This window comes from Thermobia domestica, chromosome 12, assembly GCF_964235325.1.
Source record: "Thermobia domestica chromosome 12, izTheDome1.hap1.1, whole genome shotgun sequence".
Taxonomy (NCBI): domain Eukaryota; kingdom Metazoa; phylum Arthropoda; class Insecta; order Zygentoma; family Lepismatidae; genus Thermobia; species Thermobia domestica.
The window spans coordinates 203,146,553-203,163,405 of record NC_137465.1 but is presented as its reverse complement, the minus strand read 5'-3'; the positions used below and the strand labels follow the sequence as shown (position 1 = coordinate 203,163,405).

General features: G+C 38.0%; 1 protein-coding gene across 2 annotated transcripts in view; it reads left to right on the top strand.

Moving 5' to 3' along the window:
• Window positions 1-16,853, top strand: part of DCTN1-p150 (dynactin subunit 1) — a 115,324-nt gene that overhangs the window by 56,771 nt on the left and 41,700 nt on the right. For both annotated transcript variants that reach the window (XM_081734564.1, XM_081734563.1), the window contains 4 exons: window positions 4,110-4,354; window positions 6,547-6,722; window positions 10,565-10,724; window positions 15,898-16,104. In XM_081734564.1, the coding sequence (XP_081590690.1) occupies window positions 4,110-4,354; window positions 6,547-6,722; window positions 10,565-10,724; window positions 15,898-16,104 (788 nt within the window). The remainder of the gene's footprint in view (window positions 1-4,109; window positions 4,355-6,546; window positions 6,723-10,564; window positions 10,725-15,897; window positions 16,105-16,853) is intronic.

Below are 16,853 nucleotides of genomic sequence, written 5' to 3'. Positions count from 1 at the left end.
TAAAGATCCATAGCTCCAAAACTGTGGGATTTATCGTAGTCGGTCAAGACTTCATTTAGGAACTAGTATGTGCCCTATCCAAATATCCATGTTTCAGAATTCTGTGGTACTTGATGAGTACTTCAAATTATATGCCCGTAGCCAAACTCTCTCTATAAAATTTGTTGCGTGAGTACCTTAGGATTCTGAAACATGTATTTTTTGGATAGTGCACATATTAGTTTCTAAGCGAAGTCTTGACCCGACTAGGTCTCATAGTTTTGGGGCTATGGAGTTGGTTTATATATATATATATATATATATATATATATATATATATATATATATATATATATATACAGGGTGGTAGGTAACTCCACCGACAAACTTTGGGAGACGATTCCTTATACGAAATGAAAGATAAAAGTTCTGATAAACATGGGCCGAAAAATGCCCCCTTTCAGAGTTATGATCCATTGAAAATTCGAAAAATCATTTTTCAAAACTCCCTAACTTAGAAACTATAGGACCTATCCCAAGCAATTTAAGGAAATACACAAGAACTACTATGTTCTCTATCTAAATATCAATGTTTTACCATCCTCCGTTATCGGTGAAAGGAACTGTAAAAAGGAAGTTGAAGTATAGGAATACCCCTTTAAGTACTAGTGGTGCGTTCGTTTCGCTGGTACCGGTGAATTCTAAAACATCGATATTTAGATAGAGCGTATACCAGTTCCTGTGTAATTCCTTAAACCGCTTGGGATAGGTCCTATAGTTTCTAAGTTAGGGAGTTTTGAAAAATGATTTTTCGAATTTTCAATGGATCATAACTCTGAAAGGAGGCATTTTTCGGCCCATGTTTATTAGAACTTTTTTCTTTTATTTCGTATACGGAATCGCCTCCCAAATTTTGTCGCTGGAGTTACCTACCACCCTATATATATATGTTTTTCGGCAGCCTATAACTCCGAAATGACGGGTTTTTGCGGCCAGGTTGGTCTATACTTTTTGTCTTATCTTAGTGTCAGGCAGGAATGAATTCAGGGGGTAGCCCGGGGGGGAATCTCTCCCCCGAAGAAAATTCATTCCCCCCCGGAGAAACTCAAAATTTCAATCACAAAATGTAGAAATTACTTCACCCAAGCTCCCCTTCCCCCGAGGAGTTCATATCCCCCCCGGGTGGAAATGTCTGAATTCAACACTGGTGTCAGGAATCACCTTCTAAACATTGTTGGTGTTGTTTTGAAGCACCTTGTATATGTATTATAAAACTCGTTCTTAAACTTAAAATCACAACAAAGAAAAATATATGTAAATTTGTCTTAGATGAACATATCACGATTATGCACCGATGTTAAGGGCGACTGTGATGATGATAATGGACGAAATGATGAAATTAAAGTGGGGGAAACGGAAGAATCACAAGAACACCTCTCCCCCTCACACACCGTGTTTGTCCACTACAAAGCTCATTTGGTACGAGCTGGGATCTAACCAGGACCTATAAAATGTTTTAATAACAATTCAGTTATATGCTGGTAGAGAAACAGTTCATGTTTGCGTTTTGTAGATAAGAATTGACTCCTTTTCAAAGAAACTGTGTGAATACGTAACTGTATCATAAGTGGGAATGATTGGGTTAATGACAGTCGTGAGTTTCTCTTGTATTTTGATGTAAGAAATCACTTCGTACAGTTTTTCGGCATAGTTCATTAACAGAGTGAATATATATAAGAGGGACGTTCCGAAAGTAAGTTTCGTCATTTTTTCATATGAAAACTTTATTGCCAAACAAATACACCATGACATCATAAACTATACACCTTGCACTATTTTTCGATATAGTCGCTACCGACATTGAGACATTTGTAGTAGCGTATAATTAGTTTGAAGAAACCACTCTGGGAAGGCTCGGTGCCCTGCGATGCAAAGAATTGTCACACAGACTGCTCCATTTCAGCATTGTTTTGGAAGTGACGTCCCGAGATTGCAGCTTTCTATGCAGAGAACAGGTAAAATTTCGATGGGGCAAGATCGGGACTATAAGTAGGGTGATTCAATCTCTCCCATCCTAAGCTACGAATCTGATCTTGTGTGAGCGTTGCGGTGTGTGGTTTTGTGTTGTTATCCAAGAACACAACACTTTCACTCAAGGGCCCTGGTCTCTTTTGTCGAATGGCGACCTGAGTTTGCTGAGGGTGTCGCAGTAACGTGCCACATTGGTGGGTCTTTGATGGATCAAATTAAGGAGAATCAGACCTTTCGCGTTCCAGAACACTGTGACCGTAACCTTTCCTGCGGAGGGTGATACTTTGAAATGTTTCCTTACCTGTGACCTGGGATACTTTCACGTCATTGAGGTGGCCTTGGTTTCTGGGTAAAGTGGTACACTCATGTCTCATCGCCTGTGATGATTCTGAACAGGAATCTCTTCCTTCTCGCGCGTACCATATCAGGTGATCGAGGCTGATTCCTATTCTTGTATTCTTGTGAACCGGGGTCAGGTTTCTTGGTAGCCATCTTGCAGACCTTTTTCGGTAATCCAACACATCATGGAGCATGTGATGGGCCTGAGCACAACCAATACGCAGTGTGGACGCCACGTCTGACGCCGTTATGCGCCTGTTCGCTAACACCATGTCCTGTACTCTAGCAATGTTGTTTTCATTCGTGGATGTGGGGGTACGCCTATTTCGTCCTTCATCCTCCACACTCTGCTTTCCTTCACTGAACATGGAACACAAGTGACCAATCATTCGACGAGACATGACCTCTTCACCATACACGGTCTGTAGACGTTCATGGATGACGGACACACTAGTCCCGTGTGCCCATTCATACCAGATAACACCATGCACTTCTGTTGGCGACCATGTTGTCAGCACATGTCTGTCTGCCATCGTGATTTGTACTTGTACTTGGGCACACCAGTCTGGTGGTACTCTCTCTTCGTCGGCGCTGTGCCCATGCTCATTCAACCTTCGCTGACACTCCTTCTATCGTTGAACCACCAACGGATGTGTTTTCTTATGGCGATTGTTTGTTTCACCTGGTATACCATCTTCTAATTCAAAACAAATGACGAAACTTACTTTCAGAACGTCCCTATACTAGTACATATAGTATTTATAAAAATGAAAATGGAATATACCCTTATAGTTTTAACAAAAGAAGAAAGACATCTTTTTAAGGCGTAATAATAGGGAAAAAATATAATAATGGAAGTCTTCATTCTCTTTTCTAGTTTTGTAAGTCTACTTCTTTTTTGTAAACTTCCGTGGCCTAACAAACAGGTTACCCACCATCGACTTTACTATTTTACTTTATTCTTGAAAATCGAAAAGTCTTAATATTTGTATTTCTGTGCAGACATGAAAATACCTTTCAGTTTACTTTAGAAGTAATATTTACATGAAAGTTTGTGTATGTGCTGTAGTATCCACATAGAGGATTTACCAGGAACAGAACTTTAAAATAAAATAGAATAAAAAGTACAAGTGATACTGAAATGATTTTTCTTTATTGTGAAAAGCGACCAATGACATATGTTTTGAAGGTAATCTTATTCAAATGTCATTCTCTGATTCGGTGGATGAAATGGATTCTGGAAGTTTAATATCGCATCACTTTTGCGTACATATTGGTGCTCAGTGATGTCCTTCAGTTCACGAATTGTTCGTGGTTTCTTCTCATAGACCTAAGACTTGAGATAACTCCATAGAAAATAATCTAAAGGGGAAAGATCACATGATCTGGGCGGTCAGTCCATATCACTATTTCCCGAGAGAAAGCGCCTGAGGAACTTTTGGTGCAGTAAGTTCAGAGTCTGACGAGCTGTATGGCAAGTTGCACCATCTTGTTGAATTGTATATCTCTTTAGTCTCTGTGCTAATTTGCCACATACTACTGCAGATAGTTATCATAGTTTAATCTTGCCAATCCAGTTAGTGTTGCTGGAACACAATTTCAAAGCCCTGACGTTTTTATTGGTAAACCTTATATATAATGTCATATATATATATATATATATATATATATATATATATATATATATATATATATATATATATATATATATATATATATATATTAATGGCTATACAATGTCATGTATTCTGTCTGTACAGTGAAGCGGATGCAGGACAAGGAGAAACTAAAGGACTATGATAAGACGAGGCTTCAACTGGAGCAGCTGCTGGAGTTCAAAGCGAGGATCATGGATTCCCAGGCGCAGTTGCAGCGAGATCTACAGAAGGCAAAGCAGGAGGCTCGGGAAGCGATTGAGGCTCGAGAACAGCATGCCGAGGAAATGGCTGACCTCGCAGAGACCGTTGAAATGGCCACACTCGACAAAGAAATGGCCGAGGAAAAGGTAAGAGAAGTAGATATTGTATGACGTCACCAATTAAAGACTTAATGTCAATGTTTGCGTAAGCTTTTTAAGTCATATTGAGTCTGAAATGGTTCAGCTGCAATGTCGTTTGTATTGTATTATGTTTTACATATGCATCCGTATTGGAGACAGCAACCGAACAATTTGACTCAGCATGAATGTATGAACATAATGAAGTTGATTTTCCGCACATAAATCAGTTAGATCCAGTATTATCATCTACATCACTGTATTTTAAATAGCTGTTTTTATATTGTGATAATGTTTATGGATCATCCAACATCTGCAGTTGGTCTTCTTAATATATTGATAAATAAGAATGATATAACATTTTTCTTTGCCTTTCAAGTGTGTTTTGTATGTCTTACATCCTCCAATATTTCAAACCCTAATAGTCCTGAGATCTTCGTCTGGGCTTGGGGAACTTGGTGGCTCAGTGATAGAGCGCTTACCTCTGGTATGTGGGGTTCCTGGTTCGATCTCCGGCCAAATAAGTTTCTGGTGAATAACATCATGTCCGTGGGTTTTCTCTGGATAATGCTGTTTCCTCCCACACTATCATTCTGTGAATTCTTCCATCATCATTCACTTGCCTTAATATTCATCTCTTTAGCCTAAAGGGCGTAATCGTGGGAGGTTAGACTGAAAGATTTAATTTCATTTCTTCTTCTGGGATGATTGTTTTTATGAAGAAAACTCTTAACTGCTCTTTGGATCGATATCCTTGAATGTTTGAAACATAGAACACCAAAACGGAGGATTCTCGTAATATCTAGATTCAGGATGATTTAAAAAAAAAGTATAAGAACATCTAGGTATCTGATCCACAAAAAAGTTCGAGTTTTCATAATAACAATCCACCCAAACAAAGATCTCAGGACCATTAGAGTTTGAAACATTGGAGGATGTAGAACAAATAAAACACACTTACAAGAAAAATTAAAATAAATAAATAAATAAATAAATAAATAAATAAAAATACTGTAGTCTTATATTACAAGTGTGTAAAACGTATAATGAAAGCTTAAATATTTTTTATTTATCAATTACTTTTCTGTTGTTACAGGAACTTCCGTAATGTTTGCCTTGATTATACTTTATTTTTGTGTGTGTGTTATTTATATTATGAGTTTGATTAAAAAGAATAAAATGTAACAAAGTTAGAAGACTAAACTGAAATTATTGGGAAACGTAGCTATTAATATCGAGTGTAAAATATACTAAAAGCATCATGATATTCGCATTATAGAATGTTTCTTTTTTTAAAATTAGTGACAAATTAAAATAAACTTACTTTCTGGAAAAGTTGAGTTTAATTTCGCCACCATCTACGACGGTAAGCCAAAAGTTAACCGCAGTTTTAACATAACTCTCACATTGTTCGTAGTGACTTCTATCCTCGTTTATTTTATTGTTGTGTTGTTGTGGATATGCTTTGAAAGTTCATCGTAATTCCTCCATTTGTCTTCTTTTTGTTGCTGATAGAACTTGGCCGCTCCATTAGAAGTTTGCAGCAAAGAGAAACAACGAGCATTGATCCGGTTTTGTGGTCGGAAGATGTATCAGGGGCCGCAATCCATCAAAGACTTTCGGCACAAGACGGGAAATAGGGCCGCAACAGAGTGTCTACGAATGGATTGAAAAAATCAAAAATGGTCGCACAAGTGTTACGCTCGAGGAAGGAGCCGGTTGATCCTCTACGGCAACAAATGATGAAAACATTAAGCGTGCACATGACATGATTCTGGTAGACAGACGAGTGACTATTGATGAAATGGCACATCGTCTGGAAATTAGTCATGGTTCCTGATACACCTTTCGACCACAAAAACCGGATCGCTTTTGTTGTTCCTCTTTGGTGCAAACTTCTAATGGAGTATTCATGATCTATCTGCAACAAAAGGAAAACAAGTGGAATAATTAGGATCAAACTTCCATAGCATGACCATAACAGCGTAACAATAAAATAAACGAGGAAAGAAGTCAATATGAACAATGTAAAAAGATTTATGTCAAAATTGCGGATAATTTTTGATTTACCCTCGTACATGAGTATATATATTTTTTTCAAGTTTCACTTATTTAGACACCCAGAGATTAATAATTGTTACTATTTATTTTTGTACTTTATTTTGAAGCTTCTCTTACAAATATGTGTGATTGTTTTGTAGGCTGAAACCCTGCAGATAGAACTAGAGCAAGCCAGAGAGAAAATTGAAGAATTAACTTTAGATTTGGAAATCCTAAAGGCTGAGATGAATGAGAAAGGAGTTGAAGGTGGTCCTTCCTCCTATCAGTTGAAACAACTTGAGCAGCAGAACTTAAGGCTTCGTGACACGTTGGTGAGGTAGGCCCATTATTCTATTTAGCTATTAAAAGATCTATTATCATCTTTACATTGAAAGCACGTGCTGATTCCTAATCAGATGACGTATAGGTGTGATTTTTTAAAATTAATTTCTGCATCGGTTGCATTAGGTGAACCAGTGCCATGCGTATACCACGTGAAGGAGTTTGGTTCATATGACATGATATTTTCTCAGTTAATATTGAATCAGGAAGTAATAGTAGTTTCTACCACTTCCAGTAGAGATTAAAGTAGAGATGAACTACATATTCTTAAGATGTTTAATTAATTGAAAAAAATCCTGTCTATTATCATTTTAACTCTATAGTGGTCATCGATAGAACCGCTGGTTGATTTTCTGATACTTCCGGTTTTATTAGAGAGATTAGATTGGAGATGGAATATATCCTTGGGATGCTTGATTGTAGAAAACCGCTTCTCGTTCTGTACTACTTTTTTACTCTATAACAATAAAACCGGAAGTGGTTGTTTTCCGACACTTCCGGCTCGAATAGAGGGTTAAGGAAGATGATGGTACCTACTCGTAGAACACTTCTTTTTCTTCTTCTTGTTCACCTCAACCATAGGTTGGTGGGTAACATGGAAATTTTTAAACTTTTTTCTCCTTTGGGAAAGCTGTTTTATACTTCGATAAGGTCTGAGGGCCGCGGTGGCTCAGTGGTAGAGCGTTCACCTCTGGTGCTTGGGGTCCCGGGTTCGATCCCAGCCCCCGCCAAGTGAACTTTGTGGTGGACAAACACCGTGTACGTGGGTTTTCTCGGGGTTCTCCCGTTTCCTCCCACTTTCTTCATTCCACTATTTCATTCATTACTCATCATCACCGTCTCCTTTAGCCTAACCGGCATTACCGTGGGACGTAAAACTCAAAGATTTCATTTCATTTTCGATAAGATCTCTTCTTCATAACTGCATCTAGATATTCTATCCTTGGCCTTCCTCTTTCTAGTTTTCCTTCTGTCTTTCCCTCTATCAACACGGTAATCCAATCGGAGTATCGAATAAAATGGCCAAGCATGCTTGCTGTTTGTTCTTTTTCCCATTATCTTCATGATCTGTCGTCCTTCATTAGCTTCCTTTAGTACGTCTTCATTCCTTTTCTTTCGGTCCATGATATGCGCAGCATTCTGCGCCAACAACACATTTCAAATGCTTCCAGCTTGGATATTTCAGCTTTTCTCAATGTCCACGTCTCTGATCCGCAAAACACCACGCTCCATACCAGTCTTAATAAATCGTTTACGAACGTCCAACGACACATTTCTTGATATTAGCAGTCCTCTTTTCCTATTGAATGCTTGTTTAGTCTGCGCTGTTCTGCAGCTTACGTCTTTTTCACTTCTTCCGTCCGAGGATATTAACTTTCTGAGTCGATTAAATCGTAGAACACTAAATCGATTTAAAAAAAAAAAAAAAAAAAAAAAAACCTTCTAGATATCTCTTATCGTTTTTCCTCTATGTGGATCAATATTGAAACAGGAAGTTTTAGTGGATTTCTGCCACTTCCAGTTTTGGTAGAGAGTTATGGATGGAAATAAAATGTGTTCTGGGGACGCTTAATCGAATGCAGAAAACCTCTTCTCCCTATATATTACCATATTCTTGCTTTATAAAGATTTTTTTTTTTTTTTTTTTTTTTTGAGACGGATAACTTTATGTTAAAATAAAACAGGAAAATGATTTTAATATCTATGGTACTGGCTTTATTTGACAGAACATTTTATGACATTAATGTTTGAATATGATTTCGGGCCACCGCTAGTAGCGCATACATTACGTGATCTGGAGGTCCAATTTTCACACATTCTTTGCAGTAAATCAGGCTGTATTTCAGCAATAACACGTCGAATGTTGGTTTTCAAGTGCTCGATTGTTTCTGGTTTCTGGGCGTAGACATGTGACTTTACTTATCCCCCAGAGGAAATAACCTAATGGCGTCAAATCACATGAGCGAGGTGACTAGATAACAGGTTCATTTCGTGAAATTAATCATTCGTCAAATGTTTCTTTCAGTAAATTAATTATGGCGCGCGCGGTGTGACATATTTCGCCGTCCTGCTGAAACCACATGTCTGCAACATTTATGTCTGTCAATCGAGGCACGAAAAAGGTAGTAATCATGTCTCTGTACCGCTCACCGTTGACTGTAACTTTTTGAGCAACATTATTTTTTTAAGACATATGGACCAATGATTCCACCGGATGCTTACTATCGTTTAGAGTAAACATATTGCGAAAACGATTTATAGTTCCTCAAATTAATCGCTCTGATGGACGATTATGAGCACCGTAAAATGCACGTAATGCCAGATGAGTTTGTTGAATTGAACCATGGTTTTCAAAATAAATTTGCGCAATTTGCAAACGTTGCTCCGGCGTAAGTCTATTCATGATGAATTGCCAAACCAAACTAACCTCCAAGCAGTGTTGCCAGTTTAAAGTTTTCCGCCTCTTAAAAATAGAAAAGCTTTATATATACTGTATATACCATGATGCACTTTAAAACCGGAAGTGACTTGATTTCGCCTTCATCGACGAACTCGATTCCTAGTTTTTGACCGTCTACTTCCTGATCAAATTTGGTTGTAATTCATCAAGTAGTTTGAGATTTTTTTGTCTCTCAAACAGACAGGGTAAATAGATTAGTATTTACAAATAAAATAGGTAAGTAGCAAAATGATGTTTTCGAGATGCTGTATATTATTCGATTTTTGAACTTCCGTTTAGCTGCTTGGTCTTAAGTCGGTTCCCAATGGGAGCAGGGGGACTTTCGCAGCCCAGAATTTTAAAACAGTTAAGAAGTTACTAGAATGAAAATGTATCGATTTCCGATCTAGAAAGTCACTATTAACAATCGATGGGAAGTTCAGTTCTTAGTTTTATGTTGCCATTTTTGTTCTTCCGTCTGTTACACGATAAAATTCTACTTCTGTACACAGTGAGGCATTTAGAAATCGAGATTGGGTTTATAAAATAATAAATAAATAACAAGTTGAATCAATTTACTTCGATTTACTCAAAGTAGGAACCCCATCTGTGCACACACAAGTTTGCACGGTCCAGTAAGCCGTGGAATAATGTTCAAGGTCCTTGACATTGCTTTCTGGATAGTGGAGAGACCATACCATCCCTTTAGTAATGCTTTTAATTTGAAAAAAGGAAGTAAAAACAGGGATAGAATCGTGGATATAATGATGTTCAAGGTCCTCGCCACTGCTTTCTTTATAGTGCAAACATAGCAACCGTTCAGTGGTGTTTTTAATTTAAGAAAGAGAAAATAAGCACAGGGATAGAGTCTTGGGATGTAATGGTATTAAGGTCCTGGACACTGCTTTGTGGATGGTGGAAAGTGGCCGCATGTAGCGTAGTCCCTAATGCTCTCGCTTTTGGTGCTAGCAGCCCCGAGCTCCATTCCCGGTGAGGACACATCCTGACTGAATTTTTCCTTCTTTCCTTAATTTTCTCTCCAATATCCGAGTAGTGTGATCGCCAAAGGACGACATCCCTCATATATGACAGGCTACCATCAGATGCCGAAAGACCAGAAATATATTCCTAGTCCTTTCCTGGATGCTGGGAACAAAGCAATCCTTGAGTATTTAGTCGCATCACGGCACACATTGGCAACCAACCGAGATTGAAATTTCTGCACGTGTTCTGAAGATCACACGCAAGATTTCTCCACAATGAAGAAACCTTCGTTCCAAAACTACAGCAAAAAAATCAATCTCGTTTCCTAAATACCGCACGTTGTATGAAGGAATAAATTTTTCCTGTATATAATTTGTTTAAATATTCTTTGCATTTATATATGACTTTTGCAGGATGCGAGATCTGTCAGCCCATGAAAAGCATGAGTATCAAAAGGCTCAGAAGGATTTGGATCAAAAGAAGTCTGAAATTCAAGAACTAAGTCGCACAAAGGAGAAGCTGAGTTCTCGAGTTGAAGAGTTGGAGCAGCAAGTGGCTGATCTTCAGGAACAGGTATTTTTTTTTTTTTTTTCAGTTAATAATGGTTTCTGCCGTCCACTTTTGTAATGACAATGTACCCTGAGAGATGCTTAAAAAAATGTCTTAAGAAGAGGGTTTTTGTACTGAGAATTTCCATCGAAAAGTGGTCAGAAAGTGAGGTTACAAAGCATGCAGTGAAACGTGTATATAATATTTCATACAACCAGCACAGCCACCAGATATAACCGACATAGTCTCCATATCGGTTGAAGCACTTGTCTCATCGTGGGTTGAGTTTGAAGATTCCCTCCTGGTTAAAATCCTGTCTTTGCGTGTTCAACCACGTTGCCACGAAGTGTTTCACCACCCCGTCTAAAGCAAAGCAATGGCCTTCTATAGATGCTCCATCTGTCATCGAATGCCGTAACGTGATCCTCCTGCTGTTCTGAATCATCTCTACGCAAGCTGTGTTTAAATCTGTTGATGTGCTTGGCCGGCACTGCGCTCCTCGTCAGTGACGTTTTCTCTACCAGCCGCAAACTTTCGACACTATTTTGCGACATGCTGAAGACTGACGAGACATTACAGTCTTTCCGTAAACCTCGACCAGCTGCCGCTGAATTTCAGCCGCGGTTACATGTTTCTCCCACAGAAATCGAATTACTGATCGGACTTCTTCGCGACAACAGTTTTTTCCAAGCGAGTTGCCATTTGTGTTTACATACAAGCAGCGCCGTACGTGGCGGGTGCTGAAACTGCACAGTTGCCAACTCCATGTATTAAAATTACCGCACACTCCTCTTCTGTAACAAACGAAACTCCAGAAATATCGACCTTGTAACCTTAGTTTCTGGTCCTTCCTCGTATTTCTTTGAATTCTTAGGTCAGCGCATAAAGTAGTAATATAGTATAAGAGGTTTCAGCTGCTCTTGCCGCTGAAACTGTGGAGACTGTGGCGCTGCCACTCAAGGAAGTTGGGTAATACGAACTACTAAAAGCAAGAACGAATCGAATCATTCGGAGCGTGTGAGTCTGATAGAATTAGCCAATGATACACTTAGCTACTGCCAGTAGCAGAAGATGCAGTTAGTTACAACTCTAGCCAGTAGTGTCGTCGAGTCACTTTTGTTGCTTTGTTGGAACGATTTGAATTTCCATTACGAATATAGGGAGTGGTTCATCAGAGTAATCAGTGGGTCAGCGTTTCTCAATTATCCGCGAACCGCAAGTGAACCTCGGGTGGTCTGCTCTTGTGACCTTCATACAATGAGTATTAGTAAACATAAATAAATAAAAATAAAATCAAATGAATTGCATATCCTACACTATAGTTGAGAAATTCAAACTGACATAGATTATACAAATAATAGATTTACAGTTTAATAAAATAAAGATTTATAAATTTCAATAGACTATGTAAATGTATTATTATAAAATATCATCGTAATTTTAAAATACTAAATACAACTTTCTAGATTCTTCTATTAATACCAATATAAAATTGAGGGGATTTTAATTACTTCTATTTAAAAATGGTATTTTATTAAAAGTGAATAATAAATTTGCTTTCGAATGAGACAAGGCTAGCGTTTTCCAAAAAATATTCTAATAAAAATAGTCCCCACGTAAAAAAGTTTGAGAAACGCTAAGAAACTATTGCTTTGACCTGTGTTTTATCAAGTGATGGCTTTATCCACAGAAGTTACTGTAGGGCTTATATTAACGAATTTCCTGTAATTTAGTTACACGAAAACATCCATTGTTGTTTTGAAATTGACACTTCTGCAGATCTCCTTATTTGCTTAAGTAGATACTTTATGAATTTATAAGTTTTTACCTATTGAGTAGCTGAATTTAACGCTTGTCGTATGTTCACATAACCATGCATATATATATATATATATATATATATATATATATATAATCATATATTTTAATTATTTCTTGTGCACTGGGTGCCAGCAGGTAGACAACAACGATGGAAAATATAGAAAAATCTAGTTACTGATTGGCGGAAACTCGAACCTTGGTTTTCACCTTCCGAACGGTTTCTCAACTGTATTCCTGTGTTCGCTGTTCTGGTCTTTCTCGTACTTCTGTCTCTGTCTTGTATCATTATCAATCTCTTGATTGGTTTGATGCATCTTTCCATAGTTTTCTACTCTGAGCCAGACTTTACATTTCCTGATAATTTTTCTAACCTACATCTTCTGTTGTTTGATCTGTATATTTTTCTGTCTCGGAGTACTTCTGATATATATATACGAAATTGTCTTCAAGATACTCCTTTTCTTTCCTCTCAGATTCCGACTCCTACTCAATACTTCATCCATCCAACTTATTTTCATGACACTTAACAACATTTTGTTGGATTCCATTCTCTATTTTTTTCTGGAGTTCCTGCTTCGTATTCAGTACAACACGACGCTGCATACATATGCTTCCATGAGTCTTTCCGTGAGTTATATACACCTAGTTATATCATAAATACTGTCACAAAGTTTGGAGTGGCGCTGTAGGCATCCGAAATGGCACAGTGCTGCCATCTGTCTATAACGCGGAAGATGCATGTAGTGTGTGTTTGACTGTTCATGACATACGTTGATATTGTACTGAGTTCTGATGGAGTGGGGCGATTACGAAAATCGTGTAGCAGTAATTGCACTACACAAGGTCGGGAAAATAGCATGTGAGATTTGCAACCTCCTGAAACCCCTAAAAATCAGCAAGAGATTCGTGTATCGCGCCATACAGCGATACACCGAGACTGGAACGGCAGCTGACCGCGCAAGGAGTGGCAGACCACGAACGGTACGAACCCCGCGGGTCCAGAAAGCAGTCGCAGCAAGAATTCGAAGAAATCCTGTTCGAACACAAAGTGTGATGGTTGCTGAGATGAACGTCAGCAGATATTCCATGTCTCGTGTACTCAGGAGTGACCTACATCTACGGGCGTATAAGAGGTGGACTGGTCACTTTCTGACCCAAACATTAATGTCGCAGAGGGTTCTTAAATCAAAGAGACTGTTGCTGCGTTACGCCAACAATCTGCACAGAAAGATTCTGTTCACTGACGAAAAGATTGTTCACATTTGAGCAGGCCTACAACGCCCAAAATGACCGTGTGTATGCCACGTCATCTACTGCAGCTGCTGAGGCGGCTCCAAGGGTTCAGAGGGCACATCATCGTGCCTCAGTGATGATTTGGTGGGGAGTGAGCTACTCAGGCACAATTCAGCTGCATTTTTGCAAGCAAGGTATTAAAACATATACCAAGGTGTACCAGAACACAGTGCTAACACCTATAGGGAAACCACTGTCTGCTACCATGTTCCCTGGAGAAAGGTGGACCTTCCAACAGGATTCCGCTCCAGGCCACAAAGCGAAAACAACCCAAAACTGGATGGCACGGAATGTCCCCGACTTCATTTCTACCGCTGATTGGTCTTCTAGCAGACCAGACCTTAACCCGTTGGATTACAGACTTTGAGCAGTCCTTCAGGCAAAGGTCTGCCATAAGCGGCATCCATCTGTCGACAGTCTGAAACAATCCTTGACCCGAGCAGTGAACAATTTTCCCATGGACGTGGTGCGTAATACCATTGACCAGTGGCCGGACAAACTTCGTGCCGACATCAAGTCCAAGGGGGGACATTTCGAAAAATGATTCGTGCATCAGGTGTATAACATATGAATGTAAAACATGACCAAAATAAATTGCCTTGGTGTTAATACTCTCTGTGTTATTCACATTCAAACTTCTAACAGTATTTATGATATAACTAGGTATATATATATATTCTGCAAGTCAAAATAAAGCAAAACAATATATACAATCATATACCTTTCGTGTCCTCGTTCTTAAACACGAATTGCGCTATGTGGCAACGTCGCAGATAGGAAACCATAGAGTCGATTTATCAATCCACCAAATAACTTAATCAATTCTTTCCAGATAGCAGTTCAGGACGATAAGTGTTGACACTAGCACCACTTATTGGCGTAACAATTGATGTAACTGTTCGTAGAGTTCTAAGTTAATATGCGACGTTGCCACAAGTGAAACTTTTGATTCCCGGAGGGTATACTATTATATAATATTTTCGCTTTATTTTGACCTGAAGAATAGCGCTTTGTTGTCCGTGAGCTCCATTTTTAAAACACCATATATATATATATATATACATACATACATACATACATACATACACACATATATATATATATATATATATATATATATATATATATATATATATATATATATATATATATATATATAACACTTGAGCTATTGTGGGATGCGCCATATTTGTATCTGTTATCACTTGTAATTTTACTCCGCAAGTGACATAGTTCCTGCCCTTCTTTCAGCTGGTGACTTCCTATTTTCATGGTATTTTTTTCTATTATTTCTTCCTTTGAGGATCTCATAACTTTGTGTTTTGCTCTTGTTGACCTTCATGTTAAATTTGAAATAAAGCACTTCTTGCATTCCATTTTGACAATTTTTTTTTTCCATTCTGGCAAGAACACAATATCGTCCGTGGAAGGATATTTCTCTTGACAATGAACAGTTGTTTCTCCTGTGTGTGTCTTCGATTTTTTTTTTCTTTTTTAGTTAACGCACATGAAGTAGTTTAGTTAATTGAGTATTTAGCACGTCACCGGTGTTCATTTATTCGTACAGATCGCCACCAGATGCCTAGTCAGTAGGAGCGAGTTATAAAGTGTTAAAATATACAAAAAACTAGTCTTCTTACTGTAAACTCAATTTACACATCAACCACCTGACAAGCAGGAGATCGCTGTTCGAATCCCGACTAAATCCAGCTATATTTTCTTTTTAAAAAATTTCCTTTCTATGTGGAACAAAAACTGGTACACTTTCGTTCAAAGGATCAGTTAGATATTCTGCGGAAGAGTTGAACTCCCTCATAAGATCTGCTCACAAGCTCTAGATCAAGTACTCTTGGACAATTTAATCTTGTTAAAAACCTCAACTCTTGCGTTTCGTTGGATGGCGCTTTAATAGTACAGAGTTAGAAGTACGTTCGTGTGGTATGCCTTTGTTTGCAGATGAGATTGCAACATTTTTCAGTGAAATATATATGTTAAACACTTTTTCAAATAATATTTTTTAATATTTTGCTAAAATATATTGATTAACGTGGTGGAAAGTAATTATTTTGTGTTGATGTGTTAGGTGGATGCAGCGTTGGGAGCAGAGGAGATGGTAGAGCATTTGACAACGAAGAATCTGAATCTAGAGGAAAAGGTGAATGAATTGGAGGAGGCAGTCGCAGACCTTGAAGCTCTTCATGATATGAATGAGCAATTGCAGGAAAGCAGCAGGGAGTTGGAGCTTGAGCTGCGAGAAGAGCTCGATATGGCTCACGGTGCAACTCGAGAGGTAATATTTTGTATTTGTATTTTTCTTTTAAGATGAATGAACTGGAAAAAGGTTTTAATCATCGTTGAGTTCTCGTTCTAGCTTTGGAACTACGTATAATTTAAATAAAAATAAAATCTGGCTAAAGCAAACAGTTATTATTACTAATTACAGTTTCATCAATATCATTACCTTTATCAACATCAATATCATTACTTGCATCAACATCAGGTAACGTAAATATTAACGTCTCAAATATTGTGTATCAATGACAATTTCTTTAAATAATAATAATAATAATAATAATAATAATAATAATAATAATAATAATAATAATAAAACAAAAAGATGTGCTGTATGTGTAGTCTTGAATCTCACCATTCCCACGTTTAATTTTTTTCAATATTAGGAAAAGTGAACGTGGTGAGTTTAGCATTAGGGTAAATGGATAGAATGCACACACAACACGAAAACAAGTATTTGAGTAGAAAAAAAAATAGTTATTTAACAGCGTGTATCCTCTCTAGCTTCTTCTTTTTCTTTCTTTTCTATTTAAAAGAGAAATCAGTTTTCAATAACTTACAAAAGATGAATAAGATGATCGACTGGACAGGGACTCGAACCCGGGATCTCCGCCACATCATCCCGATGTGTTAACCAGTACCCCACCCAGAAAAGGCGGACACCCTCTGACTCCTATAGTCGGTGTCCCGGGTTCGAGTCCCAATTCAGTCAGTCACTTTTTCACACTTTGTGTGTTATTGAATTTG